At 42.3% G+C, this 24,246-nt stretch overlaps 2 protein-coding genes across 2 annotated transcripts in view; one reads left to right on the top strand and one right to left on the bottom strand.

Annotated features, from left to right (window-relative positions):
- Positions 1-293: 293 nt before the first annotated feature.
- kctd3 (potassium channel tetramerization domain containing 3) lies at positions 294-8,745 on the top strand. The gene is made up of 19 exons (XM_028402296.1): positions 294-699; positions 1,044-1,097; positions 1,833-1,878; positions 2,161-2,234; positions 2,328-2,386; positions 2,874-2,954; positions 3,107-3,265; positions 3,780-3,870; positions 4,387-4,577; positions 4,766-4,881; positions 5,115-5,202; positions 5,357-5,473; positions 5,557-5,727; positions 5,849-6,004; positions 6,178-6,274; positions 6,409-6,602; positions 6,689-6,827; positions 6,924-7,046; positions 7,420-8,745. The coding sequence occupies exons 1-19, from the start codon at positions 629-631 to the stop codon at positions 7,979-7,981; spliced, it is 2,589 nt and encodes an 862-aa protein (XP_028258097.1). The 5' UTR covers positions 294-628; the 3' UTR covers positions 7,982-8,745.
- A 4,710-nt stretch (positions 8,746-13,455) lies between these two features.
- The window catches only part of ush2a (Usher syndrome 2A (autosomal recessive, mild)), a 138,023-nt gene continuing 127,232 nt past the window's right edge, over positions 13,456-24,246 (bottom strand). The window contains 18 exon segments of the mRNA XM_028402276.1: positions 13,456-13,602; positions 13,779-13,979; positions 14,682-14,747; positions 15,082-15,193; positions 15,405-15,546; positions 15,682-15,765; positions 15,980-16,156; positions 16,255-16,353; positions 16,606-16,724; positions 16,812-16,957; positions 17,047-17,139; positions 17,214-17,420; positions 20,917-21,247; positions 21,680-21,849; positions 21,927-22,208; positions 22,444-22,813; positions 22,899-23,260; positions 23,475-23,816. Of these exon segments, the coding sequence (XP_028258077.1) occupies positions 13,513-13,602; positions 13,779-13,979; positions 14,682-14,747; positions 15,082-15,193; positions 15,405-15,546; positions 15,682-15,765; positions 15,980-16,156; positions 16,255-16,353; positions 16,606-16,724; positions 16,812-16,957; positions 17,047-17,139; positions 17,214-17,420; positions 20,917-21,247; positions 21,680-21,849; positions 21,927-22,208; positions 22,444-22,813; positions 22,899-23,260; positions 23,475-23,816 (3,393 nt within the window). The 3' untranslated portion in view covers positions 13,456-13,512.

Here is a 24,246-nt window from a genome sequence, read left to right as displayed (position 1 = left end):
AACCCCAGCTGCAGTCTAGTCCGCCCCGGTGTACATGCTTCTTCCTCAACAACATTATATGGTGGACACTTGTAGCCTTTTCTATTTTTTTTTAATTCAACAGTTATTTAAGCTGTCACCCTTTGTGTTCGTTGACAATAATAAATACATGGTTTCTATTAAATGTATGGAGTTGCGGTGCACGCTACGTGGCTTTACCGAAGCGGAAGTTGTCATGGGTGACCGCTCTTGTCGCCGTGCGCACGGGCCGTACAGCTGTTTCGCGTTGCTAAAATTCTGCGCAGACTCGAAGCGTCGGTCTACATGGAAGGCAGCGATGCAAACCAGCCCGCTGGAAAATAAAGGGATTCTTGTGCGGCTGTCTTTTGTACAGTAAGACCCCTGCCCTCTCTCTTCGCCCACTATGCAGAGGCTTAGTGATTGCAGCGGAGTCCACGCAGGCCGTGTATAACGGGCTTTTTATGGAAGGTGGGACGAGCGAGAGGCTGAGAGGCTGGAGAGAGTCGGGGCATCAGCTGAGCTGTGGGGAGAGACGGCGGCGATAGCCAGCTAGCCTTCGTGACAGAAAAGGCTAATAACGGAACCGTGACTTTGCCGTACAACAACTCCCCGGTTAAGTTCAGTCAGCATGGCCACGAATGGCAACAATTCGACGCCGGGGATGGGAGAAATCATCCAGTTAAACGTCGGTGGGACGAGGTAAGCTGCGTCAACGGGACAGCTCGACAGATGATGGTCATCAGTTGGGAAATTTGAGCTCTGCCTACTGTACGATGATACCTGCATGCCGAAGAAGACATGTATGCATGGATGTAGCTGAACAACACACAAGGCTGTGTAGTGCCCCATCATTCGGTTTGTCATTGTGTCTTACACAGTAGTTGGTCAATAATTTAAATAGTACACACTGTACATATACATTATGACAAGGCAAGCCATTCTTTATTCTGACTACACCAGGCAGTGCTATAGCTTCTTGACCTTTTTCATTCTGGTAGCATTAAATAGTGTTAAATGTGTGTCATTGTGTTTTTGCACTGTAGGTTCAGCACCTCCAGACAGACACTGATGTGGATCCCAGACTCATTTTTCTCAAGGTTGGTTTAATTTGTATGTTATTTTAACACATATTACTGTAAGTGTAATATAAAAATGTTCATATATTGAAAACAGGGTTGTTATGTGGGACATAAACTCCACTGCTATAGTATGCAGGACCCAGTGAGCATGCAGATAAACTAAATTCATCGTACATAATTCATAAAAGCCAGGATGGTCCATTATCTCATTAATGTCCTCCTTCATACATCATACTTCATGAGGATGGAAAATGTTAAGGGACTACAGTTACATTGAGCTATTAGTGGTCACATATGTTATTGTTTTAGTATGTTGTGATGCATATTTAAATGTGTGGTCCTGGCTGTATCAGGGATCTCACAGTTAAAGTTGAAGGCTGTGCTGATATCACAGTCGTAACAAAATCAAACACTGAAATAAGCTCACAGTTTGACGACAGCTGACCAAGTAGTGTAACAGGCTGTTGGACTGTCTGCCAGCACACCTGCCTGCCTGCCTGGCTGTCAGTCAGTCAGTGTCTCTGCTCCCAGCTGTCTGGAGTTCGCACTTAATAAAAACTCTTTTTTTTTCATGCAAACTCATTCAGCACCCCTGTGGTGATTGATGAATATTCTGAACTTATACGTTAAACAGGTCAGCAAAGTATTTGCTGGTGCTGTGGTAGTGCTGGTTAAGTGGAAATGGAGAAGTGCTTGAGCTAACTGGAGAACTGTGTGTGTCTCTGTGTGGTTGTGTGTGTGTGTGTTTTCCAGTTTACTGAGTGGAAGGATATCCACTCTTCGGGATGAAACTGGAGCTGTGAGTAGCCCTTGTTTCTTCTTATTTAAAAACTAGGACAGCATCGCAATCAGAAAAAGCTTCCAACAGAGTAAATATGTCATTTATTCTGTTACTGAAACTTCCTGAAATATAATGCATGCACCTGAAAAGACATGCTTACTGTAGGTCCAAGGACAAATGCAACAGAGCTAATGAGGGTTTCCTCTCATATAAATCAGTTCCCCAGGGTTAAATATACACTGCATGATTTTTTTAACCCTCACAATATCTTTTAACACTTCTTCATCTTCTCACTTACAGATATTTATTGACAGAGACCCTACAGCTTTTGCACCAATTTTAAATTTTCTCAGAACCAAAGAACTGGACCTGCGGTAAGGGATCATTAAGATACTCCCAAAATATCTGACAAAATGATGTTGGTTTGGAACCAGAGTACACAGCATGCTGCCTTCTTTCCTCCACAGGGGTGTTAACATCAGCATCCTGCGCCATGAAGCCGAGTTCTATGGGATTACTCCTTTAGGTATGTCACTAATTCAACCGAGCATGTGGGGTTTTCTTGTTATGGTTTAAATTACTGCTGCACTATAGTGAAATCTTGCCAGATGTTGTCTGAACTTAAACTACAACTTGGCTGGGGTCAAATTATTGGTACTTCCATGCACTCTTACATCCTGTTTCAGTCTTGTAACTTCCCTGTATTGTCTGAGTACATGAATAGGACCATTACCTTTGTGACATCTGATCAGCTACTTCAGGTCAAACTGAATAAAAAAAAAAAAAACACAATGTGAGGAAATGTGGTATAAAACACAATGGGACAATTTCCCACATGGTAAGTAACCATATGTTAGCTTCAGGCAATTCTATCATCCATTATATTCTCCTGATTTTCCTGATTTTTCTAGGTTTTATGTTTTAAAGTCAATGAACAACTGGTCACTTAAAAATACATCAACAAGGCCTAATGGCAGTTTTGTGTGTGTGTCTGTTTCTGTGTATGTGAGCAGTACGTCGCCTGCTGCTGTGTGAAGAACTGGACCGCTCATCCTGTGGAAGTGTTCTCTTCCATGGTTACCTGCCACCCCCAGGTAAAGGAAGCTAAGCAACACAATAAAAGAACATAGAGCAGAACTAGGTAGAGTTACAACATTCTGTTCAGGGTTTACATTTGGAAATTAGCAGCTTATAAAAACAACAACAAAGCAGTAGTACATTTTGTTCATAAATGTATAAATGACAGCCATCCCTGCCCGCAAATCGAGCCCTGCCTCAGCAGCCTCTGGTTCTGCATCTGATGAGCGGCCTGGTCCAAGTGGAGCAGAGGGCTTCGCCCGTGTTGGTCTGCTTCCCCAACCTTCCTTCTCTGGCTCCCCTGGAATAGATGACAACCACAAACTTGGTAAGTAGCATTTTGAAGTGTCTGAATTTAAGTGTTGCTGATAATCTGTATACTATATTATTCTTACTTCTGTAACAGCGAGTGTCAGCATGTTACAGCAGACGGGCCTTTGCTTTGCTGTCAGCCTTCAGACTGTGGGTCTGTTGCATGTGCTGTATCATGCATGATGGTTCTGGGTTTGTTTATGTTCATATGTGTGCCACATCTGTATTTGTGTTTTGGTAAGAGAGTGCTGTCTGTGTGCAGTTTTATGCTTGTGTGTGTGTGTGTGTGTTAATGCTACTGCTAATGTGACCTGACATCCTTTTAGTGCACTGACTGAAGTAGCCTAGTTTCACATCAGCCTGCTCCCTGATGACACAGATAAGTGATACTACAATGAGCTGCAATAAGAAGCGCATGTCTGCCTTTTTTATTCCCTATTCATAAAATTCTGAGTAGTAAAATTAAAACAAAATATAGCAATTGAGTGTTATTATCAGGCTATGAAAGAAGTGTTTTTTTGTGTGTGTAGGTCCCATGGTTGACCCCAGGAAAGTGTTGATTATAGCGGGACATCACAACTGGATTGTAGCAGCATATGCACACTTTGTCATTTGCTACAGGTAATGGTGTCACTGTGTGGTTTGTTAAAAACAGTTTCCATCCAGCTCTGTGGAAGACATTCAGTTATTTATGAGGGGGGGGCTGGAGTCATTATCCTTTGTGTTTCACATTTCTGAATAATTTCCTTATACCAGAACAGTGTTCAAAACAAATCAAAAGTGTTTATAACAAAAAAATTTTCTTGGAAATATCAGGATTTTACTGTTATTCTTTTGCTCTCACATATAGAGATCAAATAGGAAGAGAGAGAGAGATAAACTAACAGATGCAGCTCAGTTGGGGGATAAGTAGACAAAGGTGGAAAGGACTATTTGTTGTAACCATTACACAAATCCAAGGAAGACTGTCCTTAATGTGATTTTTTTTCCTTGTGGTAGGTTAGTGAATGTATCTCCTCTTACATGCAGAAATTACAGATAACTTTAGTCACAACAGGCATTTATGCAACAACTGTATTAAAGCAAATCGAAACATGAGAACAGGGAAGAACTGTTGTGTGTGTGTTGTCATTACAGGATAAAAGAATCATCTGGATGGCAGCAGGTTTTTTCCTCACCCTACCTAGACTGGACCATTGAACGTATTGCGCTTAATGCCAAAGTGGTGGGTGGCCCGCATGGAGACAAGGACAAGATGGTGGCTGCTGCCTCTGAAAGCAGCATCATCCTCTGGAGTATCCAGGATGGAGGCAGTGGTAATGAGATAGGTAGGTCCTGGCAAAAAATACACAAATGCTGTTGTTACAAATATTATATGCTTAAGAATACTCCCATCACTTCACTGCTTTATGTGACATTCTGCAGTCTCTCAGACCCTGCCCACAGTCTACATCCACCCTACCTTAGAATCCACAAGTATGCTAATTACCATCATTCTTTGTACCCGTCACTCCAGGTGTCTTTAGTCTTGGTGTACCTGTTGATGATCTCTTCTTTATCGGAAACCAGCTGGTAGCTACAAGCCATACAGGAAAGGTCGGGGTGTGGAATGCTGTTACACAACACTGGCAGGTAGGATGGTGTATCAGTCAGCTCCATGCTAGAGCATTATGTCATTCACTCCCCCCCGCCACTTGCATTAAGCATGCCGTTATTTTCACCATCGTCGCTGATGCATTGGCTCCATTCATTGGGCACCTGTGGTAGTGAATGTGACAATTGCTATCAATCATATGTGCATTTATAGTGTGGTTTGATGAGAAATGCGTGAAATGATTGTATGTTTACTTTTTACTGTGTACTAGGTTCAAGATGTGGTTCCCATCACCAGTTGTGACACGGCAGGATCATTCCTACTACTAGGCTGCAACAATGGCTCTATCTACTACATAGGTACACACACAGCATGTGTCCGTCAGTCAGTTTCTTAGATATCTGTTAAGTCAGTGAAGTCAAGTGGATGACAAGGACTTGTCTACTGTTTAATACTGTATGTTTGATCTAAATGTAGAAATCTATGCATGAAGTTTGAGCTTCTTCTTTTTAGACATGCAGAAGTTCCCACTGAGAATGAAGGACAATGATCTTTTGGTGACTGAGCTTTATCATGACCCCTCAAACGATGCCATCACTGCACTGTCTGTCTACCTCACACCTAAAACTAGTAAGTATGCAAATTCTGATGCACAAATATTCTTGCATGTGCATAATGCAAATTATTTACTGACCTGCTGCCTTCGCTTTCAGGTGTGAGTGGAAACTGGATAGAGATAGCCTATGGGACTAGCAGCGGTGCAGTGAGAGTGATTGTGCAACACCCAGAGACAGTGGGATCAGGCCCTCAGCTTTTTCAGACATTCACTGTGCATAGGAGCCCAGTGACAAAGATTATGTTGTCTGAGAAACATTTAGTATCAGGTAAGAGAGAGCAGCAGGCAGTGGTCTTACTGGCTGATAATTAGTACACTAAACATCTACTGATCAAGAGTTATTCATGTTAAGTTCCTGTCTATATTTCTGTGTTTTGTGTGTGTCTAAGTGTGTGCGGACAACAACCATGTTCGGACTTGGACAGTTACCCGGTTCAGGGGAATGATCTCTACACAGCCAGGCTCCACTCCCCTGGCTTCCTTTAAGATACTGTCCCTGGAGGAGGCAGAGAGTCACGGCAGCTACTGCTCTGGAAATGATATAGGTGAGAGAGACACAGAAACTGAAACTTGTAACACTGATCACATGAACAAAACTGTGAACTAGAATATTAGTTTCCTTGTTTTTTTTTTTGTTCGACTGAATGTATTGCAGTATTGCAGTAAGTTAAAACTGTATGTGAGACACTAAACTGGGGTGGCCTGTTTCTGCTCTCAGGTCCATTTGGAGAGAGAGATGATCAGCAAGTCTTCATTCAGAAAGTTATTCCCATCACCAACAAACTCTTTGTGAGGCTCTCCTCAACTGGAAAACGGTACAGTGTCCTCGATGTGCAGTACCTCTCTCTGCACTTCTCACAACTGACGTGGTTGAAAGCGGATGGCACTGTTTTGTATCCTTTGCTCAATTACCAGGGTTTCCAACACCTTCTTTGTATGTGTGTTTCAGGATCTGTGAGGTGCAGTCAGTGGATGGTACCACTATCTCGTGCTTCATGGTACGAGAGTGTGAGGGTTCCAGTCGAATGGGTTCCCGACCTCGGCGCTATCTGTTCACTGGTCATGGCAATGGCAGCATCCAAATGTGGGACCTGACCACTGCAATGGACACTGCTAACAAAGGAGAAGAGAGGAAGAAAGAGGGTGAGGAAAGGGAGACAGATGAGAGGGGTGGGGGGTGCTTTAGATGAAATACTGTATCTGAGTTCTGAAGCTTGTATTTTTGACAGACGTTGGAGGGCCTACCGAGCAGGAGCTGCTACAACTGTTGGACCAGTGTGACCTGAGCGCCTCTCGGTGTGCAACGCCTAACATTAGCCCCGCCCCCTCCGTGCTCCACCACACACGTCTCAGAGAGTCCTGCTCAAGGTAGGAAAAACACACACACTGAGAGAGGTTACACACCCACACTCACAGTATGAAGTTTAACTCTTAAAGGTCCATCTATTTCTGTTTCATTTCCAGTCTCCAGCTGCAGGCCCAGGAGCCTATTCCTGAGAGCCAGGCTACTTATGGAGCTGTGCGACCCTACAGGGAGAGCCCCCTGCTGGCACGTGCCCGTCGAACAGAGTCCTTCAACAGCTACCGGTAACATGACATTACTCAGACTGTCCAAAAACCGTAACTAAACTGCTAAACTTATTTGTTAAATGCAATTTTATCAGCAATGCTTATCCATGCACTCTTTCATGAAAAAGTCTGTGACTGACTATCCACACTGAACTAGTGTGTTTACTCAATGAACAACTACTCAGTTGTGGGCAGACATGAAGTGCACAAAGGCCCGGTGCTCTCTTGAACCAGCAGTAAGTACCACTGGTTGTGAATCTCACTGCCCGCCCTCCTGATAATAATCTGATTATGCTCTTGGCAAGTAAGCTTAGAAAAGCTGAGCTGTCCTTGTCTGTATTATGTTTAGTTGTCTATCCACCTATAACTGACCCCAGCCTTTTTCCCACAGAGACTTCCAGAACTTCAGCCTGAGTCGAGGTGTCTTGGACAGCACAGGTCAAACATCCTTTGTTGGCTCCAGCCAGGCCCCCGATGCCCGCCGCTCGCTCTGTGACTTTGGGCCTGATGACAGTGAGAGGAGGGCTTCAGCCATGGAGCTCTGGGCTTGCAGAACCACCATTGCAAGCTCTAACACAAGTGTTGTGTCTGGGGTGAAAGCAGAAGGCGGTCAAGAATCTCCACGGCAACCTCCAGGCAGCCCAATTTCAGGCAGTGATGTTAGGCGAAAGTTCCACCCTCAGTCAGAGGAAGGAGAGTGTGTCGGATCAGGTGGAGATGGGGTGAAGACGGACGGAGGAGTAAGGAAGAGGGGAGTGCTAGATGGAGGCTTTTTAGGGAGGAAGAGGGCTCCCCCAGTTCCACACCTCTCCTCCCTTCCCTCTGGGTCAGATGGAGGTGGCAGTGACTCATCTGCAAATGCCTCACCTTCTCCAACCAAATTGGCTGCCTCCACCTCTCCACGACACAGGAAGCTGGCACCTGATTCATCCAGTCAGGACAGCAGCCTGTGATGGCGCCTCCTGTAGGTGCACATGTGAATATAGCAGCAAAAGAGGAACAAAAACTGCAGTGTCACCTTCTCCGTCTCCCCTGACCTTTTTATAAGAGTACAGATCAGGCTGTACCCCACAGTTACAGAACATCCAATGCTAACAGCGCATTTTGTTTTCCTTTTTTTTTTTTTAAATCACTCTTGTCACTCTGTTGGGTACGACTGGATCTCCTGCTTTCTCTGCTGTTTGTCTTAGGTTGTCTAGAGATGATGTACGCACTTTGAAATGCCAGGCATGAGTCAGACAGTGACATGCCTGCTCTCTCCTGAAGGACTGTTGTCATAGTTTTCTCCTCTGAGTTGCCTGACAGACAGAAACAACACAGTAATTACAGGAAGAGTCAAAGTTTGACCAGGTACTATTAAGTGGTTTGTGTTGGTTTACAGATACGTAAGTGCAGAGTGAACACATGAAGTCAAGGAATTAAAAAAAAGCAAATAGCATATCATAGAAACATGGTAATGACATGACAGTGGTTTCTATTACAAGGCACACCTCATTCTTTTATCGATATTTGTGTTTTTATTGATCTATAGGAATTACTTTCATCCAAACCTGATCATAACCATGAAAAATATCCAGATCTGAATAGAACTCACATTTGAATTTCACATTTGAAATTTCTTGAGGTGTGTGTGTGTGTGTGTGTGTGTGTGTGTGTGTGTGTGTGTGTGTGTGTGTGTGGTGTGTGTGTGTATATATATATATATATATATATATATATATATATATATATATATATATATATATATATATATATATATATATATATATATATATATATATATATATATATATATATATATATATACACATACATACATACATACATATATATCACAACAATCGGACCCTTTTCAACAAAGGAAGAGTGCCTATAATATCAGGCACCTCTGAAAATATGTGTGAAATTACTGATGGAGTACATTATGACTTTAACTTACCCTCAACACTTTACCTTAGCCAGAATCTTGGCAGCTACTTGAATCCCAAAATACTTTACTGCAGCCAGGGATGTAGTGATTTTTTTTTACTGCAAGGACACTAAAAACCAACAGACAGCAAGCGGTTAAGTCATTTTGCAGCTCCAGCATGCAATGAAACAGCTGTGTTTTGTTGTTTAACAGCTATGTACTATGCAATAGGAGGCACAACACAGACTGAAACAGAAGGCTGGCCAAACGGTGACATGTGTGTCACAGGGGTGACAGTTTTCACATGAAAGTGTGTCATTTCTTACCAAATTTTATCAAACTTTTGTGATCAAATGTGACTCCTATGCTACTGCTAGTAACAGGTTCCAGCCAAAATGAACCCAGTGTGTACGACTTGTATGACATTGTGTATTATTACTGTTAAATTCACATGTTAATGTGAATTAATACATATAATTAGTGGCAAAACAATTGCATGTACATGAACAGTGACAGCAGATCTGTTTTCAGTGCTTTATACCTTGCTGTGTTTGCCCTGATATCTGATCGGAGAGAACTCGGTACATGCTGCTGGAGCTCATATTTGTGAATGTAGTCCATTAGAGAAGCAGCTTTGTGTTCTGTCTGAGGCACCAGTGTGTAGAATTTCAGTGGATCTACTAGCACAAATGAAAATTTTTTCTACAGTAGCCACCTTTTTTACACAATTAGAAAAGAGGGTCAGTGAGGGGCGTTCGATTGGTTGTAATCTGCAACCTTACCACTAGATGTCACTAAATGCTACACTCTGGTCCTTTAAGTTTGGTGATTTTGTTTCACAGTGGTGCCTGTGCAAGATTGCTCTACTTATTTATTTATTTTTATTTTTTTATTGTATTAACAAAATACTACACTCAGCTTAACAGAAGGACCTACACTACATCACTTTACTTCCTTTGAAACAGTGTGTAATGTGTTGGATGACTGTTCAGTGCCTTATTTAACTTGTTTAATGGATATCAGCTAGTTTGTGTGTATTAGATGAAAATGAATGCAGACCAAAGGCTTGTGAAGGTGGAACTCATTGTGGATGGACATGGCAGGCATATAATTGTGTTTTGGCAGATTTACAGCAGGAAATCTAATTAGATGTGATGACTAACATTACATATTAAAGGATTTGTTGTCAAAATTTAGATTGAGGCCTGCGATGGACTGGTGACCTATCCAGGGTGTACCCTGACTCTCACCCATAGATAGCTGGGATAGGCTCCAGCCCCCCTGTGAACCTGCACAGCAGGACAAAGCGACCCGGAGATTCTTTTTACTCTGTTGCTTCTATTTTGTGGTTTGAGAAACTTCATTTTAACTTCCAAACTAATCAGGGTAAAAAGTGACAAAAAGAGGTGGTTGTGAAGGCCTAAAGTGATAACCTGACAACCTTAAGTCAGTTTGTGAGCTAAACCTACTTCTTAAAACAATTCCACCCTTTGGAATCTGTCTTGTTTGCTTATCATCTCTGGTACTTTGTTAAAACTATTGTAGGGACAAAAAGTGGTGAAAAAAGACATTTGCCAAATCTAGCAACTCTATCGTTTGCTGCTTTGAAGTTCTGTATAAAAACGCACCATGTGGTCCCTGCTTGTACAAAGATGTACATTTTGATACACTAACTGTAGTAGACATACATATTCAAAACAAAATCCTAATACGGATGCATTAGTGGGTGCGTGTGTATGCATGTGCGTGCGTGATACATACACTGATCATATAATGCCTATACTGGTATTACCATGCTATTGGACCTAACTGCATTTGCACTTGCACTATTAAAACTAACATTACACGCTAGTGTTTATTTTATACGTAAAAATATACAGTTTAAAGTGTGTTTCACCACACAGTCGTCCTTTATATCTGTCATTCCTCAATTTCTCTCTGGCTATGTTTACATTATACTGAGGCCGGAAGCTAATGAGTGAAGAGAAGTACATATCTTTTTATTTAAACTGCCCTGTACGTCATTGTTTAACATTGTGTATGTTAGAAATGCTGCATTATGTTGTAATATCATTACAGCTTCCTGATCAAATATAAAGTTGACATTGAATGACAGTGTTCATGCAATTTAAACTGCAATTGTGTTCACTAAACCTCTCATAGCACTGAACAGTTGTCTTTTTTCTTTCTTAAACTAACATGGATTACTTGTTGTGTTTAGTTTAAGATATTAACATTCTGCCAAAAAAAGTTATTTTTATAAATATGCATCCATGCAATGCAGCTTCTCTCCATATTGTAGCAGTGTATATAACACTGTTCTGGGTTAAGGACCTGCACCTAATCTGAAAAATCTGACTTCGTACAAAATCATCAGTGATAATGATCTGACGGAGCTCAAGAGTTGTTATCAATTGGTGTAAAGTTGAGTGAATGTCATCGTGAAAAGCATGATTTTTTTGTTTTCTTTGAGTGCTAGAGCGAGGTGTGTGAGTGTGTGTGTGTGTGGGCTTTCATTTCACTAACCTTCCCGTTCAGACAGTCTCCTCCCGGAGACGGCGTCTGTCGTCATTGTGATTTATGAGTTTAATAAAACCAAGTGTGAGTGTGTGTGTGTGTGTGTGTAGCTCAGGGCCATACTGTCCCTTACAATCACTCCACAAGCTCTCTTTTCACAGCCTCACCCTCCCTCCGTGGCTGACAATAGCTGTGAATGTGGCTGTGAATGCTGTAGAAGTGCCCTTGTCAGATTGGTGTCCTTGAGTGAGGGCACGGTTGTTACTGCCAGTTTGTTAATTTCAAACTTGCCTTGATGTCCCCTTAAGGGACGCAGGAGCAAAACTAAATTACTGCTGCATAGTTTTGACGGAGACACTGGCCCTCTGCGTGTTTGTGCTGCTGTGTGTGGTAACTAAGTCTCTGTACAGCTGGTGGCACATCTGCGTTGTACTAACTCAGCAGAAAAAGAGAAGCTGACATTTCAGCTTGACACCATGATGAGTCTGTGTGAACAGGGAGCTGTGGGTGACACAGCTTCATTTATGATCCCATATTACTCAACTATGCATTAAAAGATGGTTGAAGTGTGTGTCACAGCCACTGTGGCTCCTTTACAGCACTTCTCTACTTTTTGAGTGCATAACCAGTTTGCAGAGTATTTTCTACACCTGTACACAGTATATAACATACATATACAGTACACTAGTGTTTTAGTGTTTGAAGATCACTGTGGTTGATCTCAGTTTATGATGAAGAAAAGAACTATTTAACCCCTACAAGTTGCCTTTCTTTTATAAGGGATTGTAATTTGGTTTTCATGCTGCATTACCTTTGCTTCTGTTTAAAAATGAAATCATCACCTCTGTGGCTAAAAGAAGTGTCCATGCCTCCTGTTCCAGAAATGGCAGGAGGTTTTATGTTTAACAAATACCTTAAAAACACCTTGACAAAATTTGCAACACATGTTAATATGACATAGACATAACAATTTTTGAGATAAAAAAAAGTCCAAATCAATCCTGTTGAGCCTGATGTGTGTACAGAGGTCTTACGGACAGAAATAATATTTGTTGACAGTTTGTTTTTTAATTATTTTCCAGAAAAGACACAAACACTGATCAATAAATCATCTATAAATAAGACTCGTTTTTATACAGCAACCACAAATAATACTGCCAGTGTAAAAAAAATAAAAGAAAAAAGGTTTTTATAATAATACAATAGGCTTATTTTACACAAAACTTCAAAGCCCTCAAAATCACACAAACGTCTCTCACTGATAAATACTGTTTCATAAATCCAATCATTCCCCCTTAAAAACACAACACATTGCAGAGGTTTGTTTTCTTAGGCTGAATGTGTTCTCGACAGAAAGATGGACATTACTGTAAGCCACAGACAACAACACTGACGACTGAACATTTGAACCCACTCTGACTTTTAGCTCTACTACAGCTGAACCAAACTTCTCTGTGCTATCATCAGTCTCTTTATATGTAAACTGCTGATCGGCCTTTCAAGTAACATCAAACAATCACAACAATCAGACAGCACATCTGAGTCCCAGCTACATTTAACACATAAAAACAGTTGGCATTTTTTTTCTTAATAAAACATCAAGGCCATGTGGACTACTGCTGCTGGTAATGTGTAAGCTTACTAGGCACAATTACAGGTTAATTCAGGGCAATGACAATTAAACCTGTTGCACTTTGATTAAACTAAACTAACAGTTGGCAGGAAGAGACATGAAACAACCAGAATATTTGAACCATGACCCTTTACGGGACATTCTGAGTAGGGTTTGATAAACATACTGTATAGTAATGGATACATTCAAGCAAAAGAGCCAACATACAGTAAGCTTTAATCACACAGCCTACACTATCACTGTGTCAATATGTGGACTATATTCCTGCCTCTACTCACGGTAAGGCTGACTGACCTACAGAGAGTCAAAACACAGAGAAATGAGCTTTATAATAAATATAACAAAGTTAATAATGAATCCCTAAGGTTGTTTCGGTCTGGATTTAAAATTAGGCGGCCACTGTGATACCTGATAGGATGTCTCTCTCAGAGATGAGTGTCAGTGAACATGGCATGCTCCTTTTTCACCGAACTTAAGGCCTTGATGGCATCCACAAACTCATCTTCCTCTACATACTGAAAAAAGCAGACAGATCTCACCTTTAGGTCCATCAACAAAACATAAGTTCATAAAACATCCAACAGTTATAGTCACAGAGCGTAACTTTGGCAGCAGCAATAGATGTTTTGACTGTGAAAGCTGAATGTTAATTTCTTATTTCTTATCAACATAAACATGTTTCCATCCTCACCAATCCAGAGTCATGTCCCAGTGGGTTGTCCCAGCTTCCTTCCTCCATCATCAGAGACTTCCGGTCAATCAGCTGACTGACGCTGCGGTGCAGGGAATGCTGGGAATAGGCCTGGCTGAGGTCAGTTTGGCTGGGAACCCGCAAAACAGATATGGGGCTGAACCGCGAGCTGGTGCTGACAATCTTTGTGTCTGACAGACCCTGAGGAGAATTTCAAGAGTGTATCAGTGCTTCACATGTATGAACACATATTATACATGAACTCACTGCCTTAAATAACATAATTGCTTTTTTTACATGACAATGCAATAAGAGAATATACACCTGATTATTATTGAAATAAATGCAACCACAGGCCCTTGTGGAGTATTTGACATGTTAGTAACGCATACACACAATTTATATTATGTTGTGATAATACAAAGATCCAACAGGGGGCAGTACTCTGCAAGGATTGGGCTATTAGATTATAGTGAGCTGAGTAACCAACTCTGCCGGAGTCATAAGGAACAGCATTAAGGTTTTGGAGTCGCTGCAGTTTTCTGTGATAAATGTATACGGTTATGCTACCAAAGGTTTTACATGATACATGTATAAAATAATCATATCTGATGACACACACCAACACTGCACAGGTCTTACCTTCACACATCCAGTCTGCCCACTGCCTCTATGACAGTGCTGTGTATGCGCACACACACACAAACAAAGCATGCACACACAAAAAACATGTGCACAAAGGCAAACTCACAACAACACACAATCCCATACCTCAGAGTACACAGTGTAGCTTTTAAGTATTACGTTGCTGACCTCAACACAGCCTGCTACAGTGTCAAACTGCAGGGGGACAGTAAAACACAACATTTAGGGTTGTGACAGTGAGTGGGTAAAAAATCTTACTGTGGGGAGATCAGGGAGGAGCACAGAGCCGGAGTGATGTTTAGAGCACAGCTCAGGACAGGGCCTCTGAGAGAGAGAGAGAGAGAGAGAGAGAGAGAGAGAGAGATGGAGAGAGTAATAATGAAAAGATAGAGGAATAATGAAAATAAATAAAAAGAATAAAATAGAAATGTATGTAGTAATGGAATGGAATAATAAACAGAAAAACATAGTAACGAACTCAATCAGTGTGCTTCATTTTCATATAACAAGGACTTCAACATATAATTCATAGTCTTATTATTAAAATGTTTAATACTGTCTTACACCACTAGGTTAGTGTTATGTAAATGTAAATGTATGTATTGTTGTATTTTACTGAGTAAAATGTAAATATTTATCCCCAACTGACCCCCTTTACTCCCTGTCAACCACTTTCTCTCACCATGTAGGTCTCTCCACCAGCCTTTCTGGTCTTCTGGAGCATGACCAGTGGAGGGCGCTCTCTAGCTGATGGATTCTTTCTCAAGGCCCTAAGAGAGAGAGAGAAAAAAGTACATTGCCATTCTTTTGTTATTCTTTTTTAGATAAAAATGTTGACAACAGGTGTGATTAGGATAAGCTGTATGTTATAGTGCAGTTTGATTGGAAGTGCACAGTGCTCAAGAAGAATCATGCTGTATATTCTCTGCTATATTCTCCCTGCCTTAAAGCTTTTACAAGCTGGGTGGTCTATCAGAATACCTTCTGAGCACTAAGCCCAGCAATATTGCCAGCAGAAATAGACCCAGCAGGGCTAACAGCAGGATGAACCACAGCTCAGAGTAAACCGGGGGGGCCGACATGCTGACGCCCGGTTTACCATTGTCTTCAGGCTCAACAGGATCTGCACAAAGAGAGCAAACAAGTAAAATACTGGTTTATTGACTGCACCTTTTTTTGTAATTACAATGATTTATTGAATTGAAATCAGGACAAACAGAATCAGGTGCAGGGTAAGAAGGAGGAATGTGTGTGTTACCGAGGCCAGTGGCTGGGCTGTATCTGATGGTGGGTGTGCTGGCACTGCCACTGTTTGTGGTACAAGTCACCTGAAATGACAGAGCTAAGAGAAACAGAGAGAAGGAAAATGAAAAAAGATATTAAAATAAAGTAAAACAGAGTTACACAGAGATGAGGTTTATTCTGATATTGCCATATTATATCATGGTGTGAGAACACATTTGCTGTATTATCAGTCTGTAAAGACAAAGCCACCCTTGGTGTATAGTTGTGATTGTGTACATGTGCATGTGTGTGGGTGTGTGTGGGGCTCTCACTCTTCTGTGAGGTGCGTGGAATATGAAGATAGCTGTAGAAACCAGTATAGACCCTCAGCTGGCTCTCTGTCACACTATACTCCTTCAGGTATCCATTGAGGGAGAAAGAATCAGTCCAGTTCAGCCAAATAACAGTCAGGTTACTGCCCACTGAGAAGGCGGAGACATACTGGGGGGCTAAATGGAGACAAAGACAAACAGTGTGGAAATGTGTGAAACTGTTGTTGTGTTTTTTCTATGCTACTTGTAAGTGCAACACTGAATAAATGTGTTACCTTCGCTGAGTGTGGTGACAGTAGTCCAGTTGGAGGCAGTGCTGCCCATGTTATTGAAGCAGGCAGCTCTCAGCTCATAGGTGGAGTATGGTTGGAGACCTGGACAGATTACACTTACTGTTATCCTGTTTTTGACATGCAGGCTTCAGTTTAATCAGCGAAGCTGGCACCTGGTGTTAGGGACACCAGGTCTCCTTGTAATGAGTCATGAACATGTGTTGTTGTGGTCAATCCCCCATTCTCACAGTCTTCTGTTCTTTTTGCAGTTATATTTGATCAATGTTTGTCTGGATGTTGTTTTTTCCAATGTTAAGCATCTGGACACAAAAATACATGTATCTGACATTTCACCTGTAACATTGTAGATCCGATTTTTGCCAAAGAAACAGATTTCTGTTGGTCCTTCAACACAAGGCAGGGATACAGGCTGGGCGGGCTGCGGGCAGGGCGACCTGAGATGTAGCTCACAGCTAAATGCAGACAGTAGGAGAGAAAAGTAAAGTGAGACTATGGTGCTGTGTCATGTGATGTGCCCTTTTCTCAAGATTTCACCCCACCTCTCGATGATGCCGTTAGGTGCCAAAGGCTCATCCCACTCCAGCTGAACAGAGCGGGAGGTCAGGGTGACAGGGCGGGGTGAAGGCTGGTGGGCTGGGGGGGCAGCCAGGGTGTGGAATTCACTCAGAGGACCCTGGCTACAGCACTGACAAATGTACACAGCACAAATTTAAAATATTGCCTCCTCGTAGAAATAAGCAACACCTGGGACTGCCCTGCACTGAGTATTACTACCTGATAGCAAGTGCAGGCCTCTACTCCCACCCAGTACTGTGTGAAAGGACGTAAACCATGGAGTGTCTGCTGATGGGATGTGCCCTCTGAGAGCTACAGGAAGAGAAAAGTGCAAGGTGAAATGTGCGTAGTCAAGTAGTGGATGTTTGCAGTAGTAGGCTCTTTACCACTGTGTGGTTGTTGTGGACCAGCGAGAAGACTCTGTAAAGACTAACAATCCCATTAGGCTGAGCTGGAGGACGGATGTCCACTACTGCTGAGGTTGCTGAAACATGCAGGAAACCAGGTGGACCTACACCCTCAGGTGGAGCCGGTCCTGTTCTCCCATCGACCCACGGACTGGCAGAATGACCAGCCGAATTCACTGCCCACACCTGTTGGTCAAAACAAACACACATTAAACATAAATGACAGTGAATAACTACACGAGACATGATAAAAACTTTTTTCTCCTGTATTTAGGATTCCTGATTAAGTTTATGAACTCTCAATGGTGGACGCCTCTCTTAATTAACCAGCATCCACAAGACCAAAAGAAGGCTGTGAGTCCATTCAGTGGACCATCCATCAAAACTAGCATCAGCAGTGAGAGCAAAACCTTTTCACCATGCAACACAACACTAACATATCTGCATGACAATTACTTTTCACCTTCATCAAGGAGTTATTCACACACACACAGACACATGCACTCACACACAGTAATCTTATTTGTGTGCTTGTGTTGGGTATAATTAGAGAGTGTACACGGCACAGGGTCAGGCAGGGTGGAGATTTGCATGTGTAAGTCATCTGTAGCCTGTCAGAAGTGGTGCAGAAGGCAGATGGATGGGTCTGAGCTTTGGAGTTGAAAGTGTGTATCTGTGTGTGTGGTTTGTTGTTTGTGGCAATGATTGTGAGATTTGTGCGTGTGTGCGCGTGCTACAAGTGTGTTAAGAGTTGAATTAACCTCAATAATAGTCAATTAGGCTGTGATCAATCAGATTGATTGATCTAAGTGACAGCACAGATGGACTGAGATGGGTGAGGGGAAATACAAAAGGAGGAAGACGAGACGGGATGAGAAGGAGGAAGATGGGATGAAGGGTGGACAAGTAACAAAGAGGTGGAGCAGGAAACCAAACAGGTTTTGAACATGGTGCTTCTTGTAATTTTATGATTCAAATCCAAATAAATCTCTTTTGATAGAGGATTTTAATTATATTGGAATTATCCTGAATTTGTACATTTCTGGTGACGCACACATACAAGTAACAATTTATTTTGCGTTTTTACACAGATTTACTTTACAGTTACTGTCATTTTTACCTTTCTATTGCTTTAATGTTTTTCGTCGTTTCACATAGTTTAACAAAAATAGACAATGCTGTCATCTCTTTGGGACTTGTGTCTGTATAAAAAAGTAACCTGCATGCCCATAAAACTGTCTGCTGCATTTATAGAGGAGGAGCTGATGTGATTGCCTGTTATTGTGTCTGTCTCTGACTCCACACACAAGCACACACTGTACAGTTGTTGCTATGAATCTAATGCATGTGTGCAGACAGTTTAATCCTCTTTTCAACCTTTCACATAAGGCACAGACATGTATTTGCTGCATTTAGCATTTTTCTTAAAATCTGTGCAAAATTGCTGATTTATTACATGTTTAAAACACATGAGTGTGGGTCTCACTGGTTGTGGGATGCTGGTACGAAGAAAACGAATCTGGAAGCTCTAGTTAAAGGTTTACTATACATTACAATCGTTCAATTAGAAGAGGGTCTACCTGGTACACTCATATTTTACTGAATGTGACCAAAGTAACACCTAATTACATGATCTTTTTTTTTTTTTTAAATAATGTTTAATATCTTACATAATTCAAATCACTCTTATAATCATCAAATTACTGCAACTAAGGGAGCATACAAACGTTCTGATTTAATAACCTAAAAACCTGCAACAGCATTACCTAAAGTTTCCCACTACATGTGCACATGCAGTGCAGTAACTCGACTTGTTGCGTAGAACAGTTTTAATTAAATTAGCTTCTGCCATCACACAAAATTATTAACTGCAGCAATAAAATACTTCTACCCAGCAACAGCCATGTTCTTCCCCCTGAAAGCAGCACAGTTAAAACCTGAACGTGACACAAGTTTTTGGGCTTGATTAAGAAGTTTGTGCCACATAGAGAAAAAGTTCAAAAGTGAAGTCAGCAGAGATCACCTTGCCCTTGATCCAGTGCTAAAAGGTACGACTAATGTCTCTGTCCTTATATCATCTGCAGACTTTTTACTGCTTCCTCTCCTCTCTTGTGCTCTCTCCTCCCATTGGGCCATGATTTGGCTTATTAGACACAAAATAAAAATATACCCTGTTAGCTGCCATGGCAGCAAATGAGCCGCCATGGCAACAAACGACTTCAGGGTAACTTCCAGATTGTATTGGAGTCTTTTTATTGGACGGTTGGACTTCGGACTTGATTTGAGTGCTCTGATTGGTCAACAGAGGTACTTGGCGGGTGCATCTACTTGGGGTGAAGGGGCTAAGTTGTGTGAAAGTGGGCAGTAATTAAAACCAAGCATAAAGCTGTCAATAGGAGCTTATGACCCAGTGTAATTAGCCTAATATGATTTCTCTCTCTGCGCTGTGGTGCTCTAAACTGAACCGACTCGTCCTTGTGTACGCCTGAAACACACAGAGAGACAGGATGAGGGCCGGGTAGGAGCATAGACAGATTAACAGCTAAATAAAAATAAAGCCAGGCGGATAGAAACACAAACTGGGTGAGCGGGCAGACTGATGGATCGATATACAGACCAAAAAAACATCCCCTAATGTGAGCACATGGTGAGAAACTTATAATGGACTCTCCATAAGTGTATACAATTTCTTTGCTCACTGACTCTCACACATGTTTACATGCACACACATGTGCTCCTGACAGCACACATACCACCACTTTGTCCATATACCCATGTCCCCCACTGGCAAATTCTCAGGGGACGTGTAGCGGTCACCATTAAAAGGTCTTTCCAATACAAGCTGTGTTACCAAGGAGGCTAACAGTTAATTCGATTGGCTGGCTGGTAATCAGGAAGTGTGGTGCTCAGAGGGCCCAGTGATTAATGGCACTGTTGCCCGCTCGTCATCTCCCAAAGCTCCTCCCTCCCTCCCTCCTCATGTCATAAATTAGGACCCTCGTAAATAAAGACGGCACCACAATCAGGCAAACTCAATCAATTACATCGGCTCTCTGGCCTCGGCTCATATGTCTGACAGGCAGGAATGCTAATGTTATTGTTGCTTCCAAAGGGCTAACCTGTCAATTAGTGTACCAATGCACAAACACAACAGCATGAATATGGACTGCTCCATTTAACACCTGTCTGATTACTTGGCTCGTGTGTTTGTGTGTGCGTGCCGGTGATTGAACCCGTGTATGGATGTATTAGCTGATGCATGAGTACGGTGTGTGTGTGTGTGTGTGAAAACACTTTCCTCATCCACTAACAAGGTTCACTATAAGTCTGTTTTCATGATCACTGCTGGGGACACAAAGCTGAATCTTTCCATCAAAGTTAGAATATAAGGTACAATCTTTACACAACTCATTTAAATTTGGAAACTTTAGTCATTTCTATTTCCTCCAAAAAATACATTTTAAAAAGTGAAATGAAAAAATTGTTCAAACCATGTTAACTCGATCAGTCTGTGGAGCACCGAGACATTTTTGATTCTTTATAATATAAGTAAAAATATTTGATTGTTACAAAGCTCAAGGATCTATCATTAAAATTCTTTAAATCTTTTTCCACATATGGAAAATTATTGGTGAAATGAAGAAGGACAAACACATGTAAATTGAAATGCATAACATTATACCTGGTACTGGTAAACAGTGTATGGTTGGAGTCCATGGTCTTTGCATGTAGTAGAGACATTCTTGTAGACGACTGTTACTGCATCACTTCTGTGTGTATCAGTGGTATAGTCCAGCCTGCGGTGCACCTCATAATGGAGGATTCTCCCATTTGGCTGGACTGGAGGGGACCAGGTGAGCAGAAAGCTGGTCTGCAGGTTGGTGTGCGTGTCAGGTTGGAGGTCTAACAGTGGTGCTGTCTGCCCAGCAGGGGGAGCCTCTGGCGTGAGTATAGATGACCAGTCACTGGAGGCGCAGCCCAGCGCTGTGCAAGCCTCCACCCTCACCTCATACCTGCATGCACATACATACACACATATTAACAGATTCTTCTTTTAATTCAAATAACGACACAGCAGGTAGAGCTGTCCTCTCAAAAACTACACGATTAACTGCATGTCTGCTGATCATTACCAATATCAGAACCAAGAGCTGGTATCACTGAGAGCATATTGTGCTTCTGGAACAGTCCCTACATTGGGCTCAGTTGTACAGCCTCTACCAGCACATTTCTGTTACCAAAAGAGGGCACTCTGTTACTTTCTTTGTTGCTCTTGCTAAATTTTCCTTCAATATTCCTTAAACTATAACTTAGAATCTGTGAAATGTGGGACCCTCTCTTTCTACTGTTTATAGAATATAAACAGTTAATCCGGAGAAAAAAAACATGTTTTTGTTGCGCAACAGTCTAAGAGTTGCCTGAGGTGGAGATGTGCTGTGACTGACCTATGGTAAGGAGCAAGTCTGTGCAGAGTGGTCTGTCTGTCAGAGAAGGCATCATCTTCAGGAGTGAACGTGGTGATGGTGGTGCTAAGCTGGACTGGATCTCTTTGATATACAGTATAGCTTACAATTTCTCCATTAGGACGAGCTGGAGTGCGCCACTCCACTCTCACCTGGTAAGAAAGAAAATGTAAAAACTGGTCGTGATGCAGCTCTTACTGATACAGACTGAAACAGATGAATGACCCACCTGGCTTGATCCCAGAGGCGTTAGTGTAGGGAGGCCCACACCAGAAGGAGCTGATGAGTGAGTCCTTGCTGTGGCTACCATGCTGCTTACGCTGCCTCTGCTGTTGTTGGCCCTGACAACATAGCCGTATTCCACGCTTGGCACAAGTGTGAAGTCGTGGTAATGGGTCTCTGTGCCAACATAGATAACCTCACCATCCCTGCGCAGTTCATACCCAGTGATGATGCCATTAGGGTGCGCTGGTGGTCTCCAGCTAATCTCCATCGACTCTGGGCCAGTGACCTTCAGATGAAAAGTTACGTCAAACAGAAACCCCAGTATTTTATAATATTTACAGGTTTGAGAGCAAAAAGATAAATGCACAAATGCTAATTAGAAAACAAAATAACATAACAATAAAAATCAAACACTCTTAACACTCCTAGTAATAAGTACTAATAATGTTCTGGCCTAAAGTCCACAGATGTATGAACTACATGCTTAGTAACAGAGACGTTATTTGCAAACACAAAGACACCTTCAGCGCCGGGGTGGGCAGGTCAGTGGGAGGAGCCTCCTCAGTTACAGTGGACATTGTGACGCTGGCAGTGCACCCACCACTGGTGCAAGCCGACAGAACCAGCTGATATGACGTATGAGGCTGCAGCTCTGACAACACTGTATTCTGGTCTCTCCCACGATAAGCCTCTTCATTGTTCAGTTTCAGCACATACTCTGTTACATCCCCGTTCTGCATCGGTGGTCTACTCCAGGAAATATTGATACTATTGGATGTGATGGTGTCCACTCTAGGAGGTTCCACTGTGGCAGGTGGAGCCTCTAGTGTTGTGATGTTTGTATGAGGGCTGGTGATACATCCCTCAGACGTGCAGGCTATGACTGAGTAGCTGCAGAAAAACCAGAATTATTTTTTGGGAACAATAATTTTTGTTTATCAGAAATTACAAAATGGCAAATATAAGCACACAATACCTGTAAGTTGTGAACGGCAAGAGGTCTTCATCTGTGTAGCTAAGGACAGTGGGGTCAAAACTAAATGAGAAACTAACATTGTTTCGCTGAATCCTGTAAGACTGAAGTACTCCGTTAGGCTCCAAAGGAGGAGTCCAGGTAACTACCACCTCACTTGGCTGACCTTGGAGATGAGCCACTTTTGGGGGTGCAAGGCCACGAGGGGGGGCTTGTCTGGTTGTCACAGCAAGCCAGGGGCTGCATGTGTGTCCAGCAGGGTTGTAAGGACAGACACTGAACTCGTACTCTGTCCAGGGGCGCAAACCAGTCACTGTGTAGGAGAAGCTGTCAACATGTTGTGGGGATGTTTCTCTGAAGAGAACCTGTGGAGCACAGTGTGGACATTTAAGTTTGATGATTTCATTTGTACAGTTTTCATTACAAGACTGCTCCCTGTGACATGCACTCTAGGCATTAGCATACAATCAGATACAATAGCAGATACTCCCAACACCTGGAAGTCTACCTAATGCTATTCTACCTCTAGGCTAACTTTTGAATGGCCAGACATCCAGTGTGTCAGGTAGTTCCACCTACTTTCCCCGTTTTAACATCTTCTTCATTACTCCTCCCCCTCCCCTCTTCCTCCAGAGTCCTCCCAAGTAAGAAGTACTCTCCAATTGGCCCATTGGGCTGTGATGGAGGGCGCCAGGTAAGTGACACATGGTCTGGTCCAATGAAGAGGGGCCTAGGGGGTGGCTGGGAAGCAGGTGGTGCTGCTGCTGTGGTGATGTGCTGAGGAGCGCTGCGTGTGCAGCCTGCAGAGGTACAAGCTTCAAGAGTCAGAATGTAAACGGTCCATGGTTCCAAACGACGAAAGAGGAAACTGCGTGATAGCCCACTGAACTCAAGGTTCCCCTCACTGTATAAGTTATACATCTGGGAAGGAGAAGAAGGAAATGTGAAGTATTGTAGGCAGGTTAAAGCAGAGACACAAAAATGGGAGGCAGGTGAGAGATGTTATACAGTATGTGCATGCTTGTGGTGAGATTTAGACCAGTAGCTGTGTATGTACTGTGGTTTGTGTCAGAGGTGATTTAAACTGTGTCTTGTTAACTACATGATGTTGCTTAGCTTATTCTGCATTTCTTTAAAGTGCCGGCTGTGCATATGTGTATATGTAATCTGCACATGTACAGCAGAGGCAGTGCAGAAGCAGCATGTGGTTGTGAATGATGGGAAAATTTGAAGATAAGACACACAACAGTGACAAATAAACCTATGCATATAGATAATTACTTGTGAGTAGGTAAAAAAGCTATTGCTCTTTGTACAGAATTTTATTTGCTGTTACTATATTGTCTTCAGT

This window comes from Parambassis ranga, chromosome 3, assembly GCF_900634625.1.
Source record: "Parambassis ranga chromosome 3, fParRan2.1, whole genome shotgun sequence".
NCBI classification, from domain to species: Eukaryota; Metazoa; Chordata; class Actinopteri; family Ambassidae; genus Parambassis; species Parambassis ranga.
This window is presented reverse-complemented; position numbering and strand designations above follow the sequence as displayed.

Excerpts from the sequence above, each read along its gene's own strand:
- kctd3 (XM_028402296.1), top strand. The coding sequence starts at position 629 with ATGGCCACGAATGGCAACAATTCGACGCCGGGGATGGGAGAAATCATC. Across the intron at positions 2,387-2,873 it reads CTATGGGATTACTCCTTTAG|TACGTCGCCTGCTGCTGTGT; the intron begins GTATGTCACTAA and ends GTATGTGAGCAG. Across the intron at positions 4,578-4,765 it reads AGGCAGTGGTAATGAGATAG|GTGTCTTTAGTCTTGGTGTA; the intron begins GTAGGTCCTGGC and ends CCGTCACTCCAG.